The 26,550-nt window shown below is 39.2% G+C and overlaps 1 protein-coding gene across 1 annotated transcript in view; it reads left to right on the forward strand.

The window, feature by feature from the left end:
- The window catches only part of LOC147450535 (uncharacterized), a 136,883-nt gene extending 115,467 nt beyond the window's left edge, over positions 1 to 21,416 (forward strand). Inside the window, exon 4 of the mRNA XM_086520739.1 lies at positions 21,180 to 21,416. Coding sequence (XP_086376865.1) covers positions 21,180 to 21,233 — 54 coding nt within the window. The 3' untranslated portion in view covers positions 21,234 to 21,416. The remainder of the gene's footprint in view (positions 1 to 21,179) is intronic.
- The last annotated feature ends 5,134 nt before the right edge of the window (positions 21,417 to 26,550 follow it).

Raw genomic sequence — 26,550 nt, forward strand, 5'->3', positions numbered from 1 at the left:
AGCAAAGAATAAAATATAACTTAAGTGTCAAGAGATGGAGAAGAAGAGAGCTTGACCTCTTGTAAGCACACACACACTCACAATTATGGAGAAAAAAATTGTTCTTCTTCTTTACTAACTCAAGATAAGAGGTCTACAAAACATAAGGGAAACTACAACATAAAAAGGAGACTAGTACAATGGTCTAATGTAAACCGCTAGTGAGTGAGGTAAGTAGATAATTGTGCCACACTTTGGTAGGTAGACAAACAAGGTGTAGTACAACTGCAGTATCATTGGTGAAGATATGAGTTTCCACAAATGCATGCTGATGATGATAACTATTGGTGGTAGTCATCTAGAAGTAGTACATGGTGAGATTGACATCTCAACACTCCCCCCCTCAAGCTCAACACCATCTCTTGTGTGCCAAGCATCACCCAAAATTCCCTTAGCTTCTCCTCTCCAATAGACTTTGTGAAGATATTTGCAACTTGCTCATCCGCCACCACATACTCAATGTCCATGTCCCATGCCAAGACCCTCTCTCTGATGAAGTGGTAGTGTACATTGATGTGATTATTCTTTTCATGAAATGTTGGGTTTTGTGCCAACTACATCCTATTGAGGATATCCCAATATATGACATACACCCTCTATACATGTACTCCAAAGTCATAAAGTAGAAATCTCAGCCATCCTACCTCACATGTTGCCATTGCATCACACTACACTCTACCTCTATACTCAAAAAAGAAACTTTGGGTTTCTTCTTGCTACTCCATGTGATAGTAGAACTCTCAATTAAAAATATGAAGTTGTTGGTAGACCTGTGATTGTATGTACTACTAGCTTAATCCGCATATGTATAGCCATGGGTTTCAACTCCACATTGGCCCTATAAAAGAATGCATAATCCAACGTAGCACTCACATAGTGAAATATGCATCTTACCATATCCGAGTGTGGTTTTATGGGAGACTACATATAGTGACTTAAGAATTTAGCAGTGTCCTTCAAGTCTTGATGTGCGAGAGTCAAGTAGATTAAGCCTCCCACAATCTTTCCATACATGATAGCATTATCAAGCACTTGACCTACATCATTTTCCATCTTCAAATTCATATGAAATTGGCTCACAATCAGCCATATGATACTTTTTCAAGATCTCCAAATAATATTGCATTTGTGACAACCATACACCCTCTTTTGTATGCCCTCTACTTCAGCCACATTATCACTTCCAATAGTAAAACCATCCACATATATGCATATCACCACAATTTTCAAAGAATGATCAACATAAAATATCTCCAAGGCCAATGAGATGAGGGATACTATAATTCTCTTAGACCAAGCTATAGGTGCTTGTTTCACCCCATACAACGCTTTCTTTAATGTGCGTACAAGGTGACATAGCCTCATATTTTCATAACCTTTTGGTTGCTCCATATACACAACTTCCTCCACGTATCATTCAAAAATGCATTCTTTACATCCATTTTCTTCAAAACCAATTTTAATGCGAGAGTCATTGTAATAAACACACAAACGCTAGTCATCTTGGATATGGGGCTGATTTTTTCTTCATAATCATCCCATAAGTCTATGCATAACCTTTGTCTACAAGACTTTCCTTTTACCTTCTCACACTACCATTAGTATTATGCTTTATTTTGTCAAACCACTTACATCCAATTGCCTTTTTACCTTTTGATAATAACACCAATTCCCATGTTCCATTTGCATCAAGTGTAGCCATCTCTCCGTCCATAGCTTGCTACCATTTTTCATCTTTGACAACATCCTCAAAACATGTAGGTTCTACCTCCTTTGTAATCTTCACCATATATACACAATGATGAGCCACATAACTATCATAAGTCAATATTGGCACAATATCATAAGTCAATGATGAGCCACATAACTATCATAAGTCAGTATTTGCACGGTCTAGGATCACTTTAGGTGTCTTGTTCCCTTCTTGCACTACGAATCTTCACAAAGGATATGCCAAAATCCTCATCCAAATTCTATTTAGATCCACTACTATCACCATCATCATGAACAACACTCAAATTTGGAAACTTACAAATTTTTCTTTCCCTTTCCTTGATACATTTGAAGAGTTATCACGACTCACTCTTTCACGTAACTTACCACTCTATGGGCTCTCTCCATCACCTCCACTAGATGACCCTTGCGGTCCACTGAAGACTTGTGACTAAGCACTGTATTTTCTACATCTACATTCTCTCTTGCATTAGCCCCCAAATCATCTCTTACATCAACATATCAACTATCCATTTCATAAAAAAGAACATCCTTGTTCACCCTCACATTACCCGTGATTAATTGTAACACCTATATCCTTTGTTCTCAAGGGAATAGTCAATGATCACGTGTTTTTTGGTTTTTGGATCAAGATAACTTCTTAGCTCATCTAGCACATGCACATAAGAAATACATTCAAACACTTTAAAATTTGGTACATCAATTTTTTCACCATGAAATTTCTCTTCAAGTGTCATATCATGTACTGAAACAATAGGGGTCCTTTTCATAATGTAGCCACTTGTAGCAATAGCCTCAACCTAGAAACAATGAGGTGCATTCTTCTCATTCATCAATGCTCTAGAAACCTCTCCAATGTGCATGTTCTTCCACTCAGCAAAACGATTTTGGTGTGGAGTGTACCTGCATGAAAATTATATCTAAATTCCATGCTTTTTACAAAAACCATTGCATTCATTACACCACCTCCATCTAACCTCAGGTGCTTCACATGTTTTCCATTTTGTTTTTCAATCATAACTTTGAAATTCTAAAAGTGCATAAACACCGCACTTTTTTTCTTCATGAAGTAGAACCATATCTTTCTTACAAGTATGGTCATCAATGAAACTCACATAGTATCTACATCCACCCATATATGTAGTCTTTGTTGGACCCCATATATCTGTATGCACTGAATCTAATGCATTCTTGCCTATATACTTATCATGAGGAAAGGCTGCTTTTGCCTGCTTTCCAAATTGACAATTCCACAAACTTTATGTATTTAAGTAGCTCTAAATGTAGGAAAATTTGTAACCATCTCTTAAGTTTGCATCATTTTTAGCCTTTCAGATTTACATGACCAATACGTTTGTGCCAAATCTCAATATCTAGACCTCGGGGTGCTCACTATATGAAGAACCTATATATCACTACTTTCAAGCACTATTTATAAAACCCCTTAGCTATTAATTTTTCACCAATAATAGGGATTATTTTTCTATTCAATGTGTGATTTTTTTTCAAAGATCATTATTTCAACACCCTTCTGTACATGAGAAAATATAAAATAAAATAATCCCTAATCTTGAACCACATGATAGGAATTTTTTCATTGTAGTGACCCCCCCGAGATCTAGAACAACACCTACAAATCGTCTAAACATGGGAGTATTCAACTCGAGCACATGTACATCCAAAGTAGGTATTTTTCCAACTTTCTTTCCTTGTGCAAGCAGTCTTCCATTCTTCTTATGCTCTTCATAAAGAGAACATCAAAGTTAGACTTGATTTGCAAGCCCTGCTCAACCATTTCCCCAAAAGAAATTAGGTTCTTTGTAAAGTTGGGTACATGTAGTACATCAACTAGGTACTTTACTTTACCATCTCTTATAGACAATGGCACATTTCTTGTATGCATAATGGGATGTGCAATATCATCCCCAGTTTCTACATAACCAAGTCTTGTAAAGTGAACCATTGTCCTTGATTGGTCATATGATTTGTTGCACTAGAATTCAAACATCAAACATTATCACTAGATTTTGACACATTTGTAGACATAGTGTTCAATATGTGCTGCACCATAAATAGCCTCACAATCTCATCCACATTCTTACTAGTGGCTGCATAATTATTTCTCTACCTTCTATCTGAATAGTCATGTTCAAATTGGCAATGTCTTCCACAACCCTAATATGCTACATGTCCATGTTGACATGCATTATTGTGTTGTGTATTTCCATGACCTATTGGACTTCCCTCGGCCTCCAAAATGTCATCGACCACCTATGTTTTGACCTTGATTGTTATTCTGATGTTCTGCTTGTTGATTTATCTTTCTCATACTTGTCCACAACCTATACCATGTCCTCTTTGTCTTTTCGTGTTCTTGGAAAGGGCCTGCTCAAAATTGTTTCCATCCTGCATAGAGAAATCTTCCTCCAGTGTTTTGTCTTCCACAATTAGTAAGGAAATTAAATATGTGAATGAGGGAACACTTCAAATATGAATTTCATTTTTGAACTTCTTGTATTCTTGATCCAAACCTCATAGGCAAACTTCTACTTTATCATCATAATTGATTGTAACGCCGATTGATGCAAGTGACTCACATATGTTCTTTATCTTCAATGAATAGTCATTGATGGATATATATGTTTTTTTTATGCACAATATTTAGCTCAATCTTCAACTAAAACTTCCTTGCCTTTGTGTTGGTCACATCCAATGATAGTAAAGCACACCAAGCCTCCTTAGGGCTATGAACATCTTATATATGCCCAATTATAGTGTCTTGCACACTCAAAAAAATCCATTGTATGACCTTTTGAGCTCCCTAGTTCTAATATTTAAATGTCTTTATTTGTGTACCACTCATATCTTCCTTTGGTAGTGGTGGTGTTGTCTCACACTCTCCATCAAATGTAGTCCCAATAAGTTTTGCACATATGGAAATTAATCGTTCTAAACTTCCAATCATGCAATTTATTCTTGTCTAACTTCTCATTGACAATCTCGTTAAGCCCATCATTGTTGGATGGCATGTTTCCAACCCTTCACCAAGTCTAGGAGGAGCCTACTAAATATAGTAAGTTACTACTTGTAACAACAATTTGCATACATACACATGTGGCACTACGCTATATAGTATTTTTGTGCATTGTAGCCAAACTACATCTTTTTGCACCACCAATACGTCGATGTAAATAATCTTGAACCTTAGCATTTCTCCATGTGAACGCACTCTAACTCCAAAATTGGTGTCGAAATGTGTCCGAAATAAAAATTTGGCATTATAGTTCTAATCTAGTGGATAGTCCAAAGAACTAAATAGAACCCTAAGATACACACTCTCCAGAATGAATCACCTCAATCGAGAGATTATTTGATGATGGCCCTCGAGAATATCAAGGTCGCTTTCGAGGCTCCTCCTGCTTGCTTCTCTAAGGTTCTGATACACAACCAAGCTATGATAGCATGTCAAGACATAGAGAAGGAGAGATCTTGAGCTCTTGCAAACATATAAACACTCACAAATATGGAGGCAAAAGACTATACTTCTTCTTCTTCACTAACTCAAGATAAGAGGTCTCCAAAACATAAGGGAAAATACAACATAAAAAGGGAACTAGTACAACAATCTAATGTAAGTTTCTAGTGAGTGAGGTGAGTAGATGATTATGACATCACTTCTGTAGGTAGATCACTCGGTGTAGTTATATTGTAGTATCATTGGCCCAGATATCTGTATCCACCAAGGCACTCCAAGGATGATGACTATCAATGGTAGTTGTCATGTAATGGTCCTGATATTTGAGAAAAGCTTTCTATGAAGTGTGTATAGTATGCACACATGTCAATAAAACTTCTTAGCTCATATAGATTCCTTGGAATAGCCATGCTTTTATTACCTCCAACTTTGATGGATCCATACAGATACCATCTTGAGAGATAATATGACCTAGGTATTGAATCTTCTGAAGGAAAAATTTGCTTTTCCTTTGGTTGAGAAAAAGCTTGTTCTCTCTCAATGCTTGAAAAATCACTCGAAGAAGTTTCTTATGTTCCTTCAAAGTCTTGGAGTAGATGATGATATCATCAAAAAACACTCTAGTGAATTTGCAATAGGGTCTAAATATTTGCTCCATTAGACGATTGAATTTGATTGGTGCATTAGTCAAGCCAAAAGGCATGACTAGACATTCATAAATACCAAGCGTTGTGCAAAACACAGTATTTAGGATACCTTCATCCACTATCCTTATTTGATGATAGCCACCTTTAAGGTCAATCCTACTGAAGTAGGTAGAGCCTTGTAGCTTACCAAACAGATCTTCTACCGGAGCCACAAGAAATTTGTTTTTGATAGTGATATGGTTTGGTGCTCCATAGTCCACACACATATGGTATGTACCATATTTCTTTTTCACTAAAAAAACTGGAGAATAAAAGGAAGAGGAGCTAGCCCTCACAATAGCTTTGTCAACCAGTTATTGTACTTGCCTCGTGATCTCCTCTTGTTGAGCTTGAGAAAGTGGATAGGGAGGCTTGTTAGGTAGTAAACTTCCTGAAAGGATCTCAATGTAATGGTCATCATCCCCTCATTTTGGAATTAAGCCCATAGAAATATCATCTATGAACACATCTTGGAATCCTTTTAGAAAATTAGACAAGTCTAATTGTTCTTGATTCCTACCATTTACATTTGATGAAACATTAAGATCTTTTAGGGACTCTTTGACAAAAATCATGTACGCAAAAACTGAGCTCTTCATTGATGTATCAAAAGCAGGAGGATCTACAAGTGGTACAATGCAACCACAATCACTAGCATCTATATGCATGCTCTTTTCCCTGTAGGGTGAAGTAGATTCTTCTTTCAAGGAACTTCATTTTGGTAGCCATGCGATCAAACCATGGTGCCCGTAGGATAGCATCCTCATGTTGGAGAGGAGAGATGAAAAAGTCTTCTTTGTCAACATAGCTTTGGGCATAAAGCCTCAACTTCCCAATCAAGGGAGTAACAGAGGCTTGCTATCCCTTGAAAGCTGTGTCAGCCATAATAATATCTCCCATCTCAAAATGCCCAACTTGGTGGCCAACTCCATTTATATGAAGTTGTGAGTAGAGCCAGTGTCAAACAAGATGAAGGCATCATGCTCCCTTACCTTTCCCCACGCATAGGAAAGAGCTGATCCTTTGCAATGAGCATCCTCTTTTGGAGCTTCAATGGTGGAAGCCCTAGGAGTCTCTTTGCGAGAATTTTTATGGGGGCAAGAACGATAGCCATTTCCTTGCTCCCCACACTTAAAACACTTATGGTCCTTGCAAAAAGCTTCAAGCTCTTCAGGAGAGAGTTTTTTTTTTCCTTTGTAAACTCCCTTCTCCTTGGACCATTTGTTGTTGAAAGTGCCTTGGGAAGAATTTTAGGCATTTGTTTTTCCCTTTCCATCATTTTCGTCTTTGTTTTCCATGGGCTTGACATTCCGTCTAGACCGTTGTTGAAAATTGGGGCTCGAAGCAACCATGGTGTGGTGGATTACTTCCACGATAGAACCAAGACTTTGAGAGTTGACGTATCCGGTCATAACTTCAAGTAATCTCACAGGGAATTGTTGCTTTTTCTTGGGGAAGTCTATCTTTTGGAAGACAGTAGCCTTGAGATGAAAATCCCAAAACTTTTCTATATATTTGTGGATAGAATCATGAGAGAGAAGCTTCAAACTGCGCCATGCGGTGAGCACTTTGTCCTTTGCATCGCTTGCAAGGAATTGCTTCATGATCGAAACTCGTACAGTTTTCCATGTCTTTGGGGCTTTGCCACCACGAAGGCTATCCCACCCTTGACAAGCCTATTTTTGGAAGTGCATAGCTACATGGTGTAGCTTGGAGGACTCCGTGAAGCCCTCGTCTCCAACGGCCACATCAAATGGTTGGATGAAGGCCAACACTTTGTCGGTAGCACCAAAGGTGCTATCATAGGTGAGAAAAGAAATAATCTTTCCTTCCTCCTTGAACTTCTAGAGCTTTTGTGACCTTCGCCATGTAGGGTCTGATTTATGATGTCCTCCCCTCTTGTATTTTCTAGGAGATTAGCCTTAGCTTTCATTGGAAGAGGAGTAAGGTAAAGAAGAAGGAGAAGAGGGTGACCTCTTTCTTTCCCTTTTCTTCCTTTGTTTCCTCTCTTCCCTTTGGAATGACGAGGATAAGGAATATGTGTTAATCTTTTCCTCTTTGGAGGAGTTGGCGATCGTCTAGACCACTGTCTTCATGGCACCACATCTTCAGAGGAACTTAAAGTTTCATTGATTTCTTTCTCTTTGGAGAGAGTCGTTTTTTGGGGGGTCTCTTCAAGAGACCTCCTAAGCTCTCTATCTTCTTTGAGAGAAAGGGAAATCCCATAAGTGTGAAGTTGTTGAGTAACTTATGCTTGCAAAGCAGGGTTGCCCTTATCTGGCTGCAACCTAGTAACGAGATAATTTGCAAACATGGGGGCATCATCATTAGAACCTTCATGTGAAAAATCAAAGCTATCAATGTTCATTCTACTCTCTTTGTTATTTCTATCCATGTTAACAAAATTTGTGTACTTACTTAGTGTATTCGTTGGCAATTCAAAACCTTAGTTGCCACTCCTCTTAGCCTTTGAAAGTTGGCACTTGAGTATCTACACTCACGGCTCAAACTGGTTAATTATAGAGAGTAGTAAAGTGGGTCTAGTATTGCAAAATTGACGAGGTCTAGCTCCTTTCGGACTTCTTATGGCTCAATAATGATAAATCCATAGGGAAGTCTAAAACGACCCCATTATTAAGTCCAAAGCTCCTGAGGTGTGCACCATATCCCACATAATGGGCTAAATAAAACCAATAATAAATCCCAGTCCCACTTACCCTAATATAATTAACAAAATCAACCATTTAAAGGCTACTTAAGAAACTCTCTTCTTAAGCTAGAAAAGAGAAACCAAATGCTCTGATACCAATGTAATAAAAATTTGCCTATTAAATTTGAGAGTAGTGGAAATTAGAGAAAGTACTTTTGAAAAATTACTTTGACAGCATAGCGGGTGAACTTAATTGATGGTAGCCAACATAAACATATCTTTTAGTTAACTTGGCATGAAAAATACTTTTGCAAGAGAGAGAGTTTAGAGAACATGATAACAGTTGAGGACCCGACTTATGTGGATTTGGTCTCCCTCCAACAGGCATTTGTATTATAGTTTTGCGCATCAAGAGAGACTTGTTACAATACAATCTTCGTGCTCCTTGTGACCTAGGTGATGCAATGAATATGGAAAGCTTTATGCATCACTAGAATAAAATAAATTTTGTGGAAATCATTAACTATCCAAAGCCTCAGTCCCAAGACCTCAAACACCTTTGAAGGTGGAGAGAGCTAGTAGGGAATGAGGGTAGGGAAGATGAAGAATAAACATTTCATAGGAGAAATAATTATCTCCTCACTTATCATCACTCTTATTGCTAGCATACATAATAGCATAGTAATGAAGATGGAGAAGATGGCTGCAAGATTAAGCATTGAAGCATGGCTCTTGGTAGGATTTTCATTCCATAGCCAAAAGTGTGGTGTAGGCTCTCAACCTCTCTACTTGCTTGGAGAAGGAGAGGGAGCTGTTGCACTTTGCACAATACACAATGAGTGTGTGTGTGTGTGTGTGTGTGTGTGTGTGTGTGAGGGGGGGGGGGGGGGATTATACCCCTCAAGAATGCCCCATACTTGCTTTGTTCGACCCCCCCCTTGTAGTTGATGATTGAAGCTCATTGGACCCATCAGGCATAGGCAATCAATAGTGTTCTGAGATGTAAAAAGTGATGACAAGGTAAGATCACCACTACTAGTATAGAATCCAGAGTCCAACTTACAAGCTATCATATGACTCACCAACGGGAGCTGGGAAAGCGATTGGTGACGAGGGGCATGGTCCTTAGGGGGCTACAATAGCGATGGATGAGCAATGATTAGAAGAAAGCTTGGAACCGTAAAAGTAGTTTCCTATTTGACATTGAATGAAATTGTCAAAGTGTGACCACTAATTTCTATCAAAATCTTACACATTGTCACAAAAAAGTAGAACCACATAATGCATGCTTATGTACACCACTATTGAAATGCATGCAATTTTCATTTATAGAAGCACAATGAGAGGACTAGACACTACCATACATGGTAAGACCTTCCCAGCGTTCACACACACAAGAACACAAAATCTAACATATTTATGCTCTGCACTATTCCTTGCAATTCTAGACCAATGAAGATAAAAATATGACAAAATTGACATGAAAATGAATCAAAAAATAGCAAAAATAGAAAATGACAATAAAAAATATGAAGATGATTTGGAAGAGGACACACATGACAATCTCTTCACACATGAATGAATCAATCAATTAAATTTGTGCTATCTAGGACTACTAGTGAACCTAGTCTTGTGAACCATAGCAATGAATCTAGTAGATAACCGCTACGATGTATCATGGAACATTGAGACATGGTCATTGAATTCACTAAGAATCACCACAATATATCTCATTGAGAACTATGAAGTTTTCAATCGAGTAGGAACGGCCATGATGTATCAGGGAGAGGAATCATGTTACCCTAGTAGGAGTACACCATGACATGAGCCCATGAGCCAAAACACATGAAGTCTTTGTAAAACCAAGTTTGAATTAAGGGATGGATTATTAAGGTAAGCCCAACTTGTGGCACCATTGTGGGTAATCTTTCTAGCCAATTGGGAAAAGATAAATGATGAGATGGTCCAATAGCAAGAGGGCGCAACCTCTCTAGCCAGTGATTGTAAAGCACTTAGCCTATATTAGAGGCTATTTGATCCCTAATCAATCCATTACACTTTGAGCATAACCACTGTGTCTATACTCTCTCTCTCTTTAAGCTCTTGCACATGTCATGACCTAAATCTAGTCTCCATATCTCTAATCTTAATCCTAATACCATGGTTAATTTGAGGCTTCACCCACCATAGGCTAATGCTAAACCGTTGGGGACTAGGTAACACACTTCTTCAACTAAACTCAAACTAAAGGGAATGGCACATCACACTCATGCGAGATTTGGAGATGTCTCTTACTAACAATAGTTTAAGCTCTAATTGCCTCCATGATATTACTTGAGATCCATGTCAGCATACCAAGGCCCTCAAACCTCTTTCATAACACTTTCATTGGTAAATGGTATTTTACATTGCGGCCCTACCCAATTGCCCACCCCTTTCTTCCCTTTTCATTAACAAGATGGGCATTTATAAACATTCTACAAGGGAGGGGCCCCATGAAAGCCGGTGGGTAGGAATAGGAAGAGAGAGAGAGAGCGACAGAGAGAGATTTTATTATTGTCCTCGAAGGTCAAATATGACCTATGGGACCATAGTTACATGTGATGTAGTATGTGAATGGCTGATGAGTGACTCTAGATGCTCCAGAATTGTGGTGATGAGAGTCACAATGGAGAGCCCACACTATGGCTGGGAGAGGAAATTGTGTAGGTCTAAGTCGTGGCTGGGAGAGGAAATTGTGTAGGTCTAAGTTCGGATGTGACCAAAAGATGAGCACTCTAGTAGTGTGTGGTACTCAGACTCTTGAACTTGCAGTGAGCATAATGTGCACAATCAATTAGACTCTTCTCCATTTCCCCAACACCATTTCTCGGATCGAAGGAAATGAGAGCTAAGCCAAATGGATGCGATAGTGCGTATCACCAACAAGGGGATAGGCTCAAGCATGTAGGTGTGAGTACGGTTTCCTCTTTCAACAAAGAAAATGGTTTTGTAGTTGGAGACAATATGGGTGGTGTAATGTATGAAGCGTAACCCACTCGATTTTTGCCAAGCCATAATACACTGGCATTGTAGAAAAGCTTCACTCACTTGGGAGTCAATTGAAGCATCTGGTAGCAAGTGTAATGCATCCCATCTCCCAAACCACTTCTTTATGTATTGCATACATCCCGTGCTCAAGTTATTGCTTTTATGCATCTTTTGAACTTTTTTGTTTGCTTCCCATGCAATTGTAGGAAGTCGATGTGAGGGGTTTTGATCATGTACTCCACAACCCTTTCAATGCCCATAACTTCAATTGGAATAGATCCTGACTCAAGAAGTAGAAGCATATATCGTGTTTGTGTCTTAGCTTGGAGAAAGTTTGTAACAAAACACTTTTGGACATTCTCAAACTCTTTCAAAGTAGACTTTGAGATGCGCCCGCCCCACACTTCAACTCCATAAAGAAGAACTGATGTCACCAATGCATTCAAAAGGTACTTATTGAGGACCCAACACTTGATGTTTCACGCATTACACATATTGTCAAATGCATAATATGTTCTCTTTCCCACTTCCAAACGCCACATAGGACATTCATGCCACTTGTGATTGGATGGAACCTCAAGGCCAAGATACTTAAAGCTCTCAACAACTTCAGATGTCTCGTTTTTGTACACAATGCATGGCTTTTGCTTATGGTTGGTTTTCACAAGCATAACCTTTGTTTTGGATTCATTCACAATCAGCCCACTATGCAAGAAAATGTTCTCAAGGAAAACCCATAAGCTTTTTTGAATCTTCTAAAGTGTGTGCTAGAAGCACTACATCATCCGCATACAAGAAAAGCAAATAGTGACCTCTTCAATGCCTTCTTCTTCCATAAAGTCAAGTACCATTTGTTCCAATTGATTGATGCATACACCAAAGAGAGTTGGTGAAAAAAAACATCCTTGTTTAACCCCAATAGTGCTTACATTTTATTTATTTTTTCTCTTCCCATGCGCAATTGACTAATCACCTTCTCATAGATTCGACAAACTGCAAGAATAAACTCACTTGGCACTTGGAGTTCTTTAATTCTTCTCTAGAAATTATTACATGGAATCATATCAAAGGCTTTCTTAAAGTTCACAAAACAACAATACAATCACTTGCCTTTCAAACGGATTTCCTTCATGAGAAGACAAAGAGTGACAAGATGTTCAATGGTGCTATGGCATTGACAAAAACCCGCTTGTCCTTTCGCACGCTTATCATTCTCTTCAGCCCAAACACTCAATTTCATCTCCATTATGCACCAAACAACTTTGCCATAATAGACCCAATCATTATAGTCCAGTGGTGGTTTACATTCTTTACATCCCCTACTTCATGCAAAGGCTTAACCCAACTAGTACTCCAATCATAAGGCATACCATGTTGAAGTGCAAGGTTGAATATATCACACATCCACTCATGGGTAAAATCTCTCGTCCATTTGATCATCTCCGGATTGATACCTTGAAGATCTCCCGCTTTGCGAGTGGCCAACTTTTCAAGCCCACCGCAAACATCCTCAATAGTAAAGAAAAGAGGGCATACATGGGAGTGAACCATAAAATGGCACATTGAAAAGAACCTCATGGAAGCTCATTGGTGGTTTAGAGAGAGAGAGAGAGATGCACCTTCTCTCATACCCTTTTTTGACACAATCCTTTCTAATGCTTCTACTCTATGTGGACACCCTCAGAATACACACATGCTACTAGTTCTTTCATCTACTTTATAGTTGATAATTTTACCCAAAAGAGTCACCCAAACATTGGTTTGATGCCTCATTGAGCATCATTGGAACTAAGGAAATAGGCACATTGAAAAGAACCTCATGAGATCTCATTGATGGCTTGAGAGCTAAAGCAAGGTAGCGATCCCTTGACTCCCTTTAATGCTTAGCTTTGATCAAGTTGCGTGCATCTTCCTCTCTCTCTCCTCCCCATGGTGGTTGTGCCGTCTACATTTAAAAACCTTGAAAGTTCTAGCATGACGTTGCTCAAGGAGCCAATTCGTGATTGCCATTGGTTGTGCTACAGAAGGTATGATTGCAATGGCCCCTCTAGAGTTCAAGTTGTTTGGTATCGTATTGATTCCTAGTATTCAAGGCATGCAATCCCATTGGGAGAGTGCTCACAAAGGAAGCAAGCACACTGGTAGGGGAAATTTTGCAAAGGGAGGGTCACTTTCTCATGGATTTGCATCCATGAGAATGGCTCTTTCTTTTTAATGTACATATAGTTGGGACTTATGAAACCTTTGGTGGTGGTCCTACCCACGACATCAACCAAAATGATGCTTCTCAGAATTGAATCTCCATTAACGAACACTTTGATGGTCCCCTAGAAAAAATCACCTCCAACGCTTAACATCTCCTAAAAATGATCCCTTACACTGGTGTCATTACAAAATTCCAACAAGGTTAAGCTCATGGCACAATGATTTAACCAAATATAGTAGCACAAAAAACTCTAAGGCGTGAAGGATGTTACTACAACTCGTTAACTCCACATCCTCAGCTAAACGAGAAGCCTCCCAAGAAAAGGAATATGACCACCATTAGGATTCAAAAGTCATAAAAGAATGAAGGGGCCAAACTTCTGTACATATAAAAAAAAATTATAGAAGTAAAAAAGAAATGTAACTTGTATTAAGCACGCCTCTTTGGGTTCATAAGGCTTGAAATATCCTATATAACAAGAGAAACCTACTCTTAGGAGGTAGACTTTGGAAGAACCTAGCCATCCTTGTATGCACTCAATTTTTTTGCTTCTACTATTTTAACATGTTTGGAAGCCTATCAACAAGCACGTCTTTGAAAAATCCTAGTCGACAAAAATCCTCAATGAGATTACTCAATAAAGAAGCGGAATGATCATCTCTATGAGAAAAAGGAAGAACTTTGAAGACTAGAAGCTAGAAGCCAGAGCCAACAAGAACTTTGAAGACTAGAAGCTAGAAGTTAGAGCCCTATAGGATCTAGGATACACCAGAAAACCCAAAGCAACAACAAGGATGGTGTAGCCCCATTTGTGTAATATGATCCATGAAGGCATCCTTCGTATTTGAGGATATTTGTACATCTCTTTCTTGGTTAATATTACTCTTCCACTCACAATTGTGGATGTGACCAAAAAATAAACAATGCCTCTTTGTTATATCAAAGCCAACATAATTGTTTGCAAAAGACACTTGCTAAGAATTGACATAGCCATAGCAACATTAACCCAATAGTAGAAAATGCATCACTAGCTACCAACTTTCCTTATACGTTAGTGCATTTTCTAAGCCAAAATTTGGATGAGCTAAAATTGGAATAATAAAAGTAAAAAATAATGAAACTAATGAAAGATAACCCATCTAAGAGTTTTGAATAGGAAAATTTCTCAACTTGAATGCAATCAGATTGAGATGGTTTTCTTTGAGAATGAATGTTCGCATTAGGGAAATTTTAAACTCTCAAATGTGCCCTATAAGGACTTTGACTTTCTCGCTCTTGTCCAAAACGGCGCACAAAAGTTTTTTTACAAATAAATAAAACCTTGTCGGACCTTCTGCATTTAGAATGTACTCCTCAAGGTCTATCCATTGCTATATAGCATTCCATCAGATTCTTTATATTCTAGAAGATTCTATTTTTTTATATGACAACTCCATCTTATAAATGGAATCTCTCCCCACATTTTAGCTTCAGTGGGGAGGCCCTAACTTCTACAAATCAACTCCAAATTAGTCCAAGTTTGGGGATTAGAACTTACTTTCTAAGATCTTTTCAATCATATGTTGGTTGATAGTGTTTTGACAAAGCGTTTATGTACTTCATCGGATTTCCCATTTTGGACAAGAGAGGCAAAGTCAAACCTCCTTATTAGTTCCCCTTTGAGAGTCCAAAATGTTTCTAAGTATTGCATTACAAGCTCTTGGCAAGGAGAAGTCCCCTGGTTGGGATGGTATGACAACTAAATTCTTGATGGATTTTTGGGAGGACCTGAAGGCCCCAATCACATTGGATGGAGGGAAAGGGGAATTACACACCCAACACACGAACATCACACCTCTCTATAGCCCATGGTAATCACTGCACCCCAATCCACTAGATTTCACCTTCAAAACTCACAAGACTAATAGCAGACACACCAAACTTTACCAGTTTACGATCGTGCCATAACACACACTGTTCTCTCTTACACACACAGAAGTCTGGGGAGATACACACGTCTCAAACACCGACACCATACAGATGGAGCAGAGCAAGGAGAAGAAGGGAGGAAAAAGGAAGAAACAGAACCAAGAATCGACATAATTTACTTCAATTCCTACAAAAAACCTCTCTACAAACACCATAAAACCTCGACTACAACTAGCTCGGCATGGAAACCTCGAGCATCAAGAAAATTGCCAACTTTAGCTTTACCACTTATGCGACTCTTCTCGCTGAGAGCGGTCATCAAAAATTCACGGATGCCAACACCCCTGTTGACATCGACCTCCATCGTGCAAAACTCCACCAAGATCTAGCAAAATATTCCCTTCCTCCTAGCCTCCTTCAACTCCCCAAAAGAGAGCTCTCTCCTTCCCGCCTTGGGAGCTCAAAAACACCCCTCCAAGTCCTTCTCCTCTGGCTAAAATCCTCCTCTCCCCACATGAAAAAAATTTGGCCACTTCTGGCGTGGGACCACCTCTTTTTTAGTTCCTTGTTTATTTTTAGCATGCCCTACATATGAAGCCGCCCTATTTTTGTCAAGGATTTCTTGAGTCCCAAGTCGCCACATGAATACCTCTGAGGAAGGGCACCAACGGCGCCGTCAGTGCTCTCTTACTTGGCTTTCAAAAAACGGAGGCCCTTGAGGGCGCATGAATACACCACACGAGCACCACATCCTCAACTTAGTGCCAGTAGTGTCGTTGCCTTGTTATCGCACACCACCAAACATCCATCAATGGCCTCAAATTTTCTTGCGTCTGCTAGCAACACTGTTGCGCAGAGTCTAGCTCGCACCATAGCCTCTCTACCTCCAAGAGCTCCCACTCCTCTACTTGTTGAGTGTGAGCACGTCTCCACGCAGAATATGTACCATAAACTCCTTTTCCATTTCTTTGCATATGGCGTATCCTCATGACACGTGGCGGCTGCACGTGGTTCTCCCCCAATGTGCCTCCAAAATTTTCAAAAAACTTTACATTTATAGCGCAAATTTTCCCTCCTTTTCTACTACCTGCCATTTGGTGCACCCAAACCCAGGGACCAAGCCACGACACCCCCTAGAACATCCCATTGCCGACTTTGAGTTGTACCAGCCGCTTTGCATCTTAATCCCTGCATGGCCTCAAACGACGAGTACCAAAATCACCTGCTAACATTAGGCCGCCAACTGGCACACACTACTTCAACTTGTTATATCTTTCTGACCCGGGTTTTGATTTAGGCAGAGTCACTTCCTCCTAGCCCCATATACTAAGCACTACCCTCTTGAACCGTGTCGAGCTCCAAAAGAACCTAGATAGCACACCTATCGAGGCAACCAACCCAACACAAAACTGACCCCCAGCTACATCTTGGCATACAAGACTCCATGATGATTTGAAAAAACCGGCACGCTCCATAAATCAAGCACTACACACCCATAGCTCGAAACTGGCTCACACTACCCAGCATCACTTGGCTTATCGTCTCGGATCTCCAATCACTTCTAACTTCAAAGCCCCGTATCTTGCACACTGTGGCGTATCTTGCACACTGTGGCTCCATTTGATGCACTGTATGGACCTGCTCCTTTAGCACTTCAAGCTCTACATATCTAAGCAAAAAACCATCACCTTGGACATTCTTCACCTACCACCCTGAGAGGCCCTATCTGGAGCCTTTTTGGCCTATAAAACCACAAAAGGCATACATCTTCACTATCACTTGCATGCCCAAGCTCTTCCCATTCACTCCAGCTCTTTTCCATGCATTTGTAAGCGTACACATAAATGCATGTGACCTCTGTTAGGGTTGACACACTTTGGATACACCAATGTGTATGGCTAACTAGGCCTTTGTCAAGAGGGCTTATCAAGCCTATCCCACAACACATTTTTTCGGACATTTGAAGCACTTATGTCCCATAATAATGATATCTATGGCATACAAAATCATTACCAAGGTAGCCACTCTTAGAATGGCCCCCCTCTAGAACAGAGTCATCTCCCCTCATCAACACGAGTTTATCAAAGGAAGGTGTATATATGAAAACATATTGAGAGCAATGGTTGGCATTGAGTATATAGCCTTTATGAAGCACAAATATATTTTTCTGCAGCTAGATCCGGACAAGCATATGACATGATCATGTTCTTCATAAAAGATTTCATGAAATCACTAGTCTTTATGCCTCGCCTTTGTCGGCTTATACACACTCTAGGTGTAAGAAGCCAATCTGAGCTAGTATTTAATAATAGAATTGTAGGCTCCTTCGAAGCCAAAATATTGATTAAGCCAAGATGACCCCCTAGTCCCTCTTCTCTTTTCTATTGGGTCACAACCTCTAATCTCAATGTCAAGTCATCTACTACACGGGGGGAAATACAAAGATTGACCCTACCTGATAACGACCAGCTACTAGCCAAGATGTTTTTGCATGACTCCCTTCTCATTTTGAAAGCCTATCCTCAGGTTCTTAGGAAGGCCCTTGAGATTGTACACCATTTTCTATGGCTCCAGGGTTGAAGGGTAGTATTGATAAATCTAGATCGATCTCCTTGATGGAAATTGACTCATTTGACCCATTGATCTAGTCCGAGGAGATTGTGTCTAAAGGTAGTATTTTTTGACATATGGGGCCCCCTTTAGGGGTGACGTTATTTACATGAAAAGTTTTTAGTGGGTCCTGGAGAAGATCCAAAGGAAAATGAAAAGGTGGGAGTATGTGATGCTTCCCTTTCAGAGTCGGGTCAGAGTGACCAACTCTTTTATGCTTCCTTACATTTCCTTCACCATCCCACTCCTCAAAATAGCCAAATGTAACTGGAAGGAGTTTTTGAAACATGTTAAATATTCTTATGCAGGAAAAACAATAAAGCCTTGGAAATGGATACACTGGGATAATATTTCTTGACCATTGGTCCAAGGTGGCCTCGGAATTCTCAACCCTATTGTTCAGGTTGAGGACATTTGCACCAAGTTTCTTGTCTCAATCACAAGAAATGACCATTCTTGGCCTATTATGACCAAGGTTATCATAGACAAGGAAAAACTTTTCTCCAAATGTGGTGAGTGTAAAGGGATTAGGGTGCACAACAAACTATTAGCCCCAAGGTGGGTGAGCCTAAGATTGAGTGGAATCTCGGGAGTGTTGGTGACAAAGTCCAATAGAGAAACATGGGCATTGGAATGGGGTGAAGTAACCAGATAATTGAAGAAATCCATCACACAGTGGTCCCTTGGTTGTCTAGAGTTGTTTGAGCTATCATGAATCATTATTGTAGAGGAACTGCAAGAAGGATGAAAAATAAAGGACCTCAGTGATTAAACCACTTCTGGTATTAAATACAAATTATTGGAAATTCTCTGTCGAGGTGGCTATACAGTTACAACTCAATGGCATTGAGAAGCTATTTGTCTAGAGGGTTGTAGGAGGCATGGACAATGTCCTGATGGTGACCTATGAGTCTGCTTTTGAGTGGAAATCTTGAAAATGGACCATGAGTAACCAATCTCTGAAGACCCATACCAAGGGCATCTACCAAGTGTTAATACATGAGGCTGATTGGTTTTCCCCTTCAAACAAGCAATGGAAGAAGAAATACTTGGAGGATCAATGGGTATGTTACCGAGAACATTTGGAATCCACAGTGGCCTCAATTTATGAAGATGTTTCTATGGAAGGTACTACGGGGGCCTTGCCGACAGGAGTCAAGATTCAAGCACATGGTATCGGGACCAATAGATGTTCAGGGTGCAGATTGGCTAGCAAAGACCTAGCAAAACCATTGCCATCCAGTCAAGCCTTGTTTCGTAAAGGATAGGGCTTTTTGCAATAATACGCTACTAGGTACTCTTAACTAAGTTTGGTTGTAACCCTGTGTCCCTCAAGGATCGACATGATCTTGAGGCCGATTTGCATATCTCTTGGTGACATTATAATACAACCACTCACAATTGTGAGTTTTTTTTTTGGGATAGCACTTCAGAGATATAATAATCCCATAATTTCATTTTGCTACCCTTCAATCATCTTAGGTTACTCCTAGAAAAATAGATGGGGGGAAATGGATGATACTTCCCCTCCACCAATAAAAAGAGAATACATACATGCTATGCAAATATTCTGGCCTAGTTTAAAAAGCATGGAGTGCATTGTCAATTTAACTATGGACCGAAAAAAGAATATTTGATTATTTGGTCATTGGTAATGTGCTTTAATAAGTGGAGTTGCCTCTTTAGGGTCTTCTATTTATTCTTGGTTGATTTTGATAAGATGAGGTCCTTATACTTTAGAGATTGGTTGAATGGTTCTTAGGGTCTTTGTACCACTTCTTCTTGATCATACACAACATCAAATCAATCGTCCTTTGTCCCATTTTCTCTGTCTCATTGACATGATGATGGAGACCTATATGAGAAGGTATGATAGATGAAGAGACCGTGATAGATACGAAGTAGAATATTTTCTCAGGCTCGAGGCAGTGTGCCATATCTACAACTCAAGATAGAAGTCCTTGGCACTTGGACTACACCAAAATGAGAGGGGTAGAGAGAGAGAGAGAGAGAGAGAGAGAGAGAGAGAGAGAGAGAGAGAGAGAGAGAAATAAAAGGAATTGGAGGAATCTAAAAAAGTGTCATTGTGTTTGCGTAAGTATGAGTGTATGTTTTTTGGGGGGGAGGGGGGGGGGAGGGACACAATGCATCAATATATCATACCTGTAGAGAAGAAAAAGGAAACTGATATAAGGACTCTCACTGAGGAGATAAATGAAGGTAGCATTGGTTTGATTCTTTTATATAAGCTGATGCAAAATACAAAGTTGGTTGGGGGTAGTTGGCACTGTTGGGTCGTGGGGTCGGCTTCAGAGCTATAGGCTCGGCTTTGAGTGTGCACTCAACTCAAGGCCAATAAGTAGGTAGCATTTCAAATGACATGGCAAGTCACTACGCAACCAAATTCCATATATTGTTAAGTTGGCAAGCCAGATGAAAAGCCAAAATCTAGAGGAATGCTATATTCGAAAGTCCATAGGTGATGATTGCATGGAAATGTAACCACATAGCAAGAACCCCAAAATGTCAACTAGCCCTAAAGAAAAACAATAAGTGTCTTTGAAAAGTACTAGCATGCTCCAATGCAAGTATCTTGGTGAGTACTTTAATGGATTAAGGAAAACAATAGGTGTCTTTGAAAAGTAATAGCATGCTCCAATGCAAGTATCTTGGTGAGTACTTTAATGGATTAAGGAAAAGAATAGGTGTCTTTGAAAAGTAAAGTGCTAACATGCTTCATTGCAAGCAGAGATATGTTTATAGCTAACAATGACTTGTTTCTTACAAAGGAAAAAATACTTGTGTACTTTTAAACCCTATTCTATCTTTTTTGTGATGCAGAGTGGAGTCATGGTTATCCTCATCATTATTGTAGCAGCAATGGGAGCTCAATAGAAATTAACAATGTGGGTTGTAGTATGCCATAGAGTAGCCCCTATTTGGTTCCAAGCACAATTCTCTCTATAGCCTTGCATTTTGTTCAACACTAGTATTGTCATAGCCACAAAAGTATTTTATGAATAATATTTGCATATGACATAGAACCTTCACAAAACTTCTTGAGCATCTTGTAATAAGGACGTGCCTAAGACTCTAAGAGTCATATTTGAGTTTTTTTTTTTTTTTCTAGAAAGAGCCTTTTTGTGTACAATTGTGATTTACTACTTAGCGTGGGTGAGTAGTAAATGTTGTCAGTCTTTATGTAAGCAACATATATAGAGTTGTGATAGGTTGATTACATACCTATGATAATAATTTTAAAGAAATTTAAGGGGTTTGAAGAGAAATTGGTCTAGCATTGAGTCAATTTGGCAAGATTATACACATTTTACCAAATTAGTCCTTAGAGATGGCCATTCAAAGACAACTTCAATCCTTGATTTATTTTCTCACCAATTTTTATCAACTCATACTATGCATTGGGTGTATTTCCTTGAGAATATTTTTTGTTTAGAAATCTAATTAGTTTTTAATTTATTTTTTTGCAAAAGCCACAAAAGCGGTATCTTTTTATAGGACTAGTGTTAAATAAATCTTTGTACTTCCAATGAGGCACCAAGTATAAGAAAAAACAAAATTCTTGTTTTCTGGGTTTGCTCGTGTGTTGTTTCAGTGAAGAAGCTAAAATGAGATTTCTCAATGAGCAAATTTTTCGATAGTGCATTGTTCTTATAAGATTCATATCACTATCAGAGATCTTTTGCAAGGCAATGTATATAACGATGGAACAACAAAACTGAATAGAAAGAGAAGAAAACCCATGTTTATACCAGCTCTACCCACAAAGATATTTGCTATTATATTGGATATTATCCATAGCCTTTCTCATATAAGCCACTTTGAAGATTTATTTAAAATAAAGAGGCTCCTTGAATGATCCACTTTGAATTAGGGTTATCCGTATTTTGAATTAGTAAAAAGATGTAATCACATGAATCAAAATGTTAGATAGACAAAATGATAGATTGACAAAGAATTTGAGCTTCTCATTAGAAAGGAATTCTATTCACAAGAAATTGAGCTTCTCATTAGAAAGGAATTCTATTGCTTATTATAAAAATCATATAGATATACTAAAATAATTAAGCTCATCTCCTCATCCTCATCAAGCTCAGTGTGCTAGGATTATCTCCTCATCTTTATCATCCTCTCCCTTGCATTGTTCTAGGACAATGGCATCACCAAGTCTTTATTTGGCATCGATAGCATGTGCAGTGGTACACCTTGACTCTGCACATTCACCATAAATTTGAACAATCAAGGGTGAAAGCATGTTAACTTGTCATGATTTTTCATGTCCCGGACAATGCTAACTAGCACAATTTTGACATATGCTAACTAGTACAATAACTTGAGCTACATCTCCAAGATCTATGACATATGATATATCAATAGAAAGCACTTGAAACAAGGAATCCAAATGTACAACCTCTGACAAATTTTGATATTATTTGTAAAAAATTTACCGGACGCCCAACTTTTCGAAGATGTGCTAACTTGAAACTGCTAACTAGCACAAAAAGCGCGACAGGTTAACATGCTTTCACCCTCAAAGTATACAACTAATTTGAAACCCATACCCAAGAGCTTTTTTCCTCCTCTTTTACAAGAATTCTAGTAGCTATCATCATTGTTAAACAAAACTTACCATGCATTGTTCCCAAAACAATGATGCCCCCAATGACAAGAACTATGACTCGCACTATTGCAAGATCTATGTCACTTAGACCCATGTAAGCTCACTTGTCTCACCTTCTATTGTTGTTGTTTGTTGTTGTTTTAATAGTGATGGAAGGGGTGGATTCTTTGTTGGGCGGCCGAGGGGGGGGGGGTTAAAATCTATGTGACTATCATGTGAGCGCAGCAAAAGGGATTACTATATTTCATTTTCTCTCGCATTTTTACATATAAAAGGTATCATCAAATGGAATTGGAAAAATTTACAAATGAATAGGAAAAGGATGCCTTTTATTTTTCAATTATTCACAAATAAAGATTTTAACAAAATAGTCCATGAGCGCACTCGATAAACATAATTTATACATAATGACCTCCCCAAGGGAGGATTGGGTTGGGATCCCTCCTTTGAAGGGTTGTGGCATTGTCTCATCAATATATCTTTGCATGTAAAGAATAGAGACGAATGTTGAAGGAGAAGTTGTAGACTTCAAACTCCAGATGGTAGTGTTGTAACCCCACCACCATACAACAAAGGCTCAACAAAAATGACATAAACTGCTACTTTCTATGGCATGTACCTCCCCAATAGTAGGTTAGATGAATTCATCACTTCTCTCGGCTCGAGGACTCAAATGAGTTTTGGATCATCTAGCATGATAGTGCCAATGGTCTCATATCACATAACTACTAACTTATTGTAGGTGTTGCTAATTTCATAGTAGCACCACTGGTTTTCCTTATTTTGTATAGATATTGTTGATAGCTTATGTTGCGGATTTCCTTCTATGCTCTTATTGATTGACTGATGACGAAAGAGGCATCAACCTTGCTCGAGAAAATTGAAGTTAAGGCACAAAAATTAAAAACTTCAAACCTTTGTGTCGAAGACATGCGTCACAATTTGAGTACTTCTTACACCACATTCATGTCTCGTCTTCCTTTTCCTTCATCTCCAATTAGTTTTGCAAGTTATGATCATAAAGCTAGAAACATAAAGTCTCTAGAAACTCCACCAACTATAAAGTTCCTTAGATTATTTGAATCTCTTGTTATAGTATTTAAGCTAAAGCAGAGGAAGATACCCCTAAAGGGGTATAAAATATTCTTGTAACAGGGAAAAATATTTTCAAAGATCGTCTTTTCAGAAGCCTCACCAAGAAAGAATTGGGTACGCTGGAGAAAGATATGGATCTCAATAAACCTAATGCTTGGGACCTATTCGTTGAAAGCATTCAAAAAGCGATCAAAATCTTAGACCCTTGAATTAAGAAAATCAATGAGGACACCTCAAGAATCTCACAACAAAAATGGCTTAGTTAACCTCAATAAAGGTTGTTGGGCTAGCTTTTGAGGATGAGCATAAGAGACGGCTCGAAGCTAAATCTGACCTAGCTAATGAGCACCTTGAGGAAATTAAGAAGGCAAGATTTCTCTCCAAGGAGACATTCCTTCAACCGGAAGCCTCCAACCAAGCACATTTTTTTAGGGCTTTGAAAGTTAAGAAAAGTCGGGGCCGCGTTCACTCTCTCTACGATGGAATATGAATGCAATGCAAAACCAAGATGAGATTTGGTCGGTCTAATAAAAATTTATCTAAGCCAAGTTATTGGCCAACCGGAGACCCAGTCCAAGGAAGTGGATGAAGACTTTGATTGAGAGTGTCTAGATGAAGGTCCCCCAATCGGAAGCCAACCGCCTCAAAATGGCATTCTCCGAAGACAAATGTTCCCTAGCATTGCAAACTCTTGTCAAGGAGAACTTTTTTGATTGGAATGGGATGATGGCTGAATTTTTTAAGGAATTTTGGGATGATCGCAAGGTCCGAGTCACGCGTTTGGCGAGCCAAGCCATTACCGAAGGGTTGTTGGATACAAGGGTGAACAAAGGTCTTATAAAACCCATCCCCAAATAGTTTTGTTGCTCTCAACTAGAGCATTGGCATCCTATTACTATGATGTCAATAGCTTATACAATTATTGCCAAGGTGGTCACTCTCAGATTAGCCCCCTACTAAACATGATCATCTCTCCCCATCAGCATGGGTTCATTAAAAGAAGATCCATCTATGACATCATCCTGGCATCAACGGCGGGCATCAAATATGAAACCTCCACCAAGAAAAAGTGCATTTTGCTTGCAACTTGACCTTGAGAAGGCTTATGAGAGAATAGCATGGTCATAGATAGAAGATGGCATGGAAGCCATGGGCTTTTGGGCCTCGCCTATGTCTCCTCATTCCCACTGTGGGAACTAATAGCCATTCAAAACTCCCATTTAATGATAGAATGGTGGGCTCCTTTGAGGTCAAAAGGTCGATCAAGCAAGGATGCCCCTTGGAATCCTTTCTCTTTGCCATCAAATCCCATCGTGTCATCTCAATTCTCGAAGTGAATGCTCCACAAGGGGAGATACAAGGTTTAACTTTATTGGGCAATGACGAGCTCGTAGGAAAATTGTTCTCAGATGACTCACTCCTCTTCTTGAAGGCATGGCTTTAGGTTGTTAGGAGAGCTCTGGAGATTGTGCAAACGTTTTCGGTGGCGTCGGGTTCCAAGTGTAAACCAGAGATGTTGAGGCTCATCTCCTTGTCAAAAAATGATTCCTTTGACCCTTCTAATTGGATAAGGGGGATTGTCTCAAAAGAAAATATCTTCAAGCACCTAGGAGTCCCCCTTGGCAGTGGACCTAACTCACAAAAGAAAGTTCCACTGGGTCCTTAGGAAAGTAAGAAATGAGAACGTGGGAGTATGCTGTCCCATTCGTGAGCTCGATTAAAGTTATGAATTTATTTATGCTCCCTTATATTGCCTTCACTAGCCCACTTGTTAAGATCGCCAAGTGTCACTATAAAGAATTCTTAAAAGCAGAGAATATAATTTTATGGAAAAACGACACGAAAACCTCCATACCATGGGAGTGGTCCAAATGGGAGTCCATCAAGAAACCAATGGACCAAGAAGGTCTCGGAGTTCTTAACCGATCTGCCTATGGTGAGGTCCTTTGTGCCCAAATTATGATCTCCTTGGCTAATCAGGACCAAGCTTGGGGTATCATGACCAAGGATATGGTGGATACAACTAAACTTGGTTCAAAAGGTGGGAACCGAAAAGGGGTGGAGTTTCAAGACAAAATTCTAGCCTCGATGTGGTCTAGCCTCAGTCTAGGTGACATCTTGAGGGAGCTCGTGGGGTATTGGACTGGGGGGAAGATACAAGGTACTCCAAGAACTCCATCTTGCGCTCGTTCCCCTGGCTCGCTAAAGTGTTAGAACCATCACAAAGACACTATTGGATAGAAACTTCCAGGAAAAGTGAATAATAAGGGCCTGTTTCGACTTTCTTACTTCTGGGAAGGTAGCAACAATGGTGAAAGAAAATAATTATTCCATGCACATTACTTTCACTACTGCAAATCTGACACAAAATGATATTTTAGAACCATTATGAAAATTGAATACATGAGACACAAGCAATCTCTTCATACTTGAAACATTTATAATTCAATTCCATGTGGCATAGCTCCTCTCAAAAAT

This window comes from Adiantum capillus-veneris, chromosome 9 (assembly GCF_014529385.1).
Source record: "Adiantum capillus-veneris isolate H3 chromosome 9, ASM1452938v2, whole genome shotgun sequence".
Taxonomy (NCBI): Eukaryota; Viridiplantae; Streptophyta; class Polypodiopsida; order Polypodiales; family Pteridaceae; genus Adiantum; species Adiantum capillus-veneris.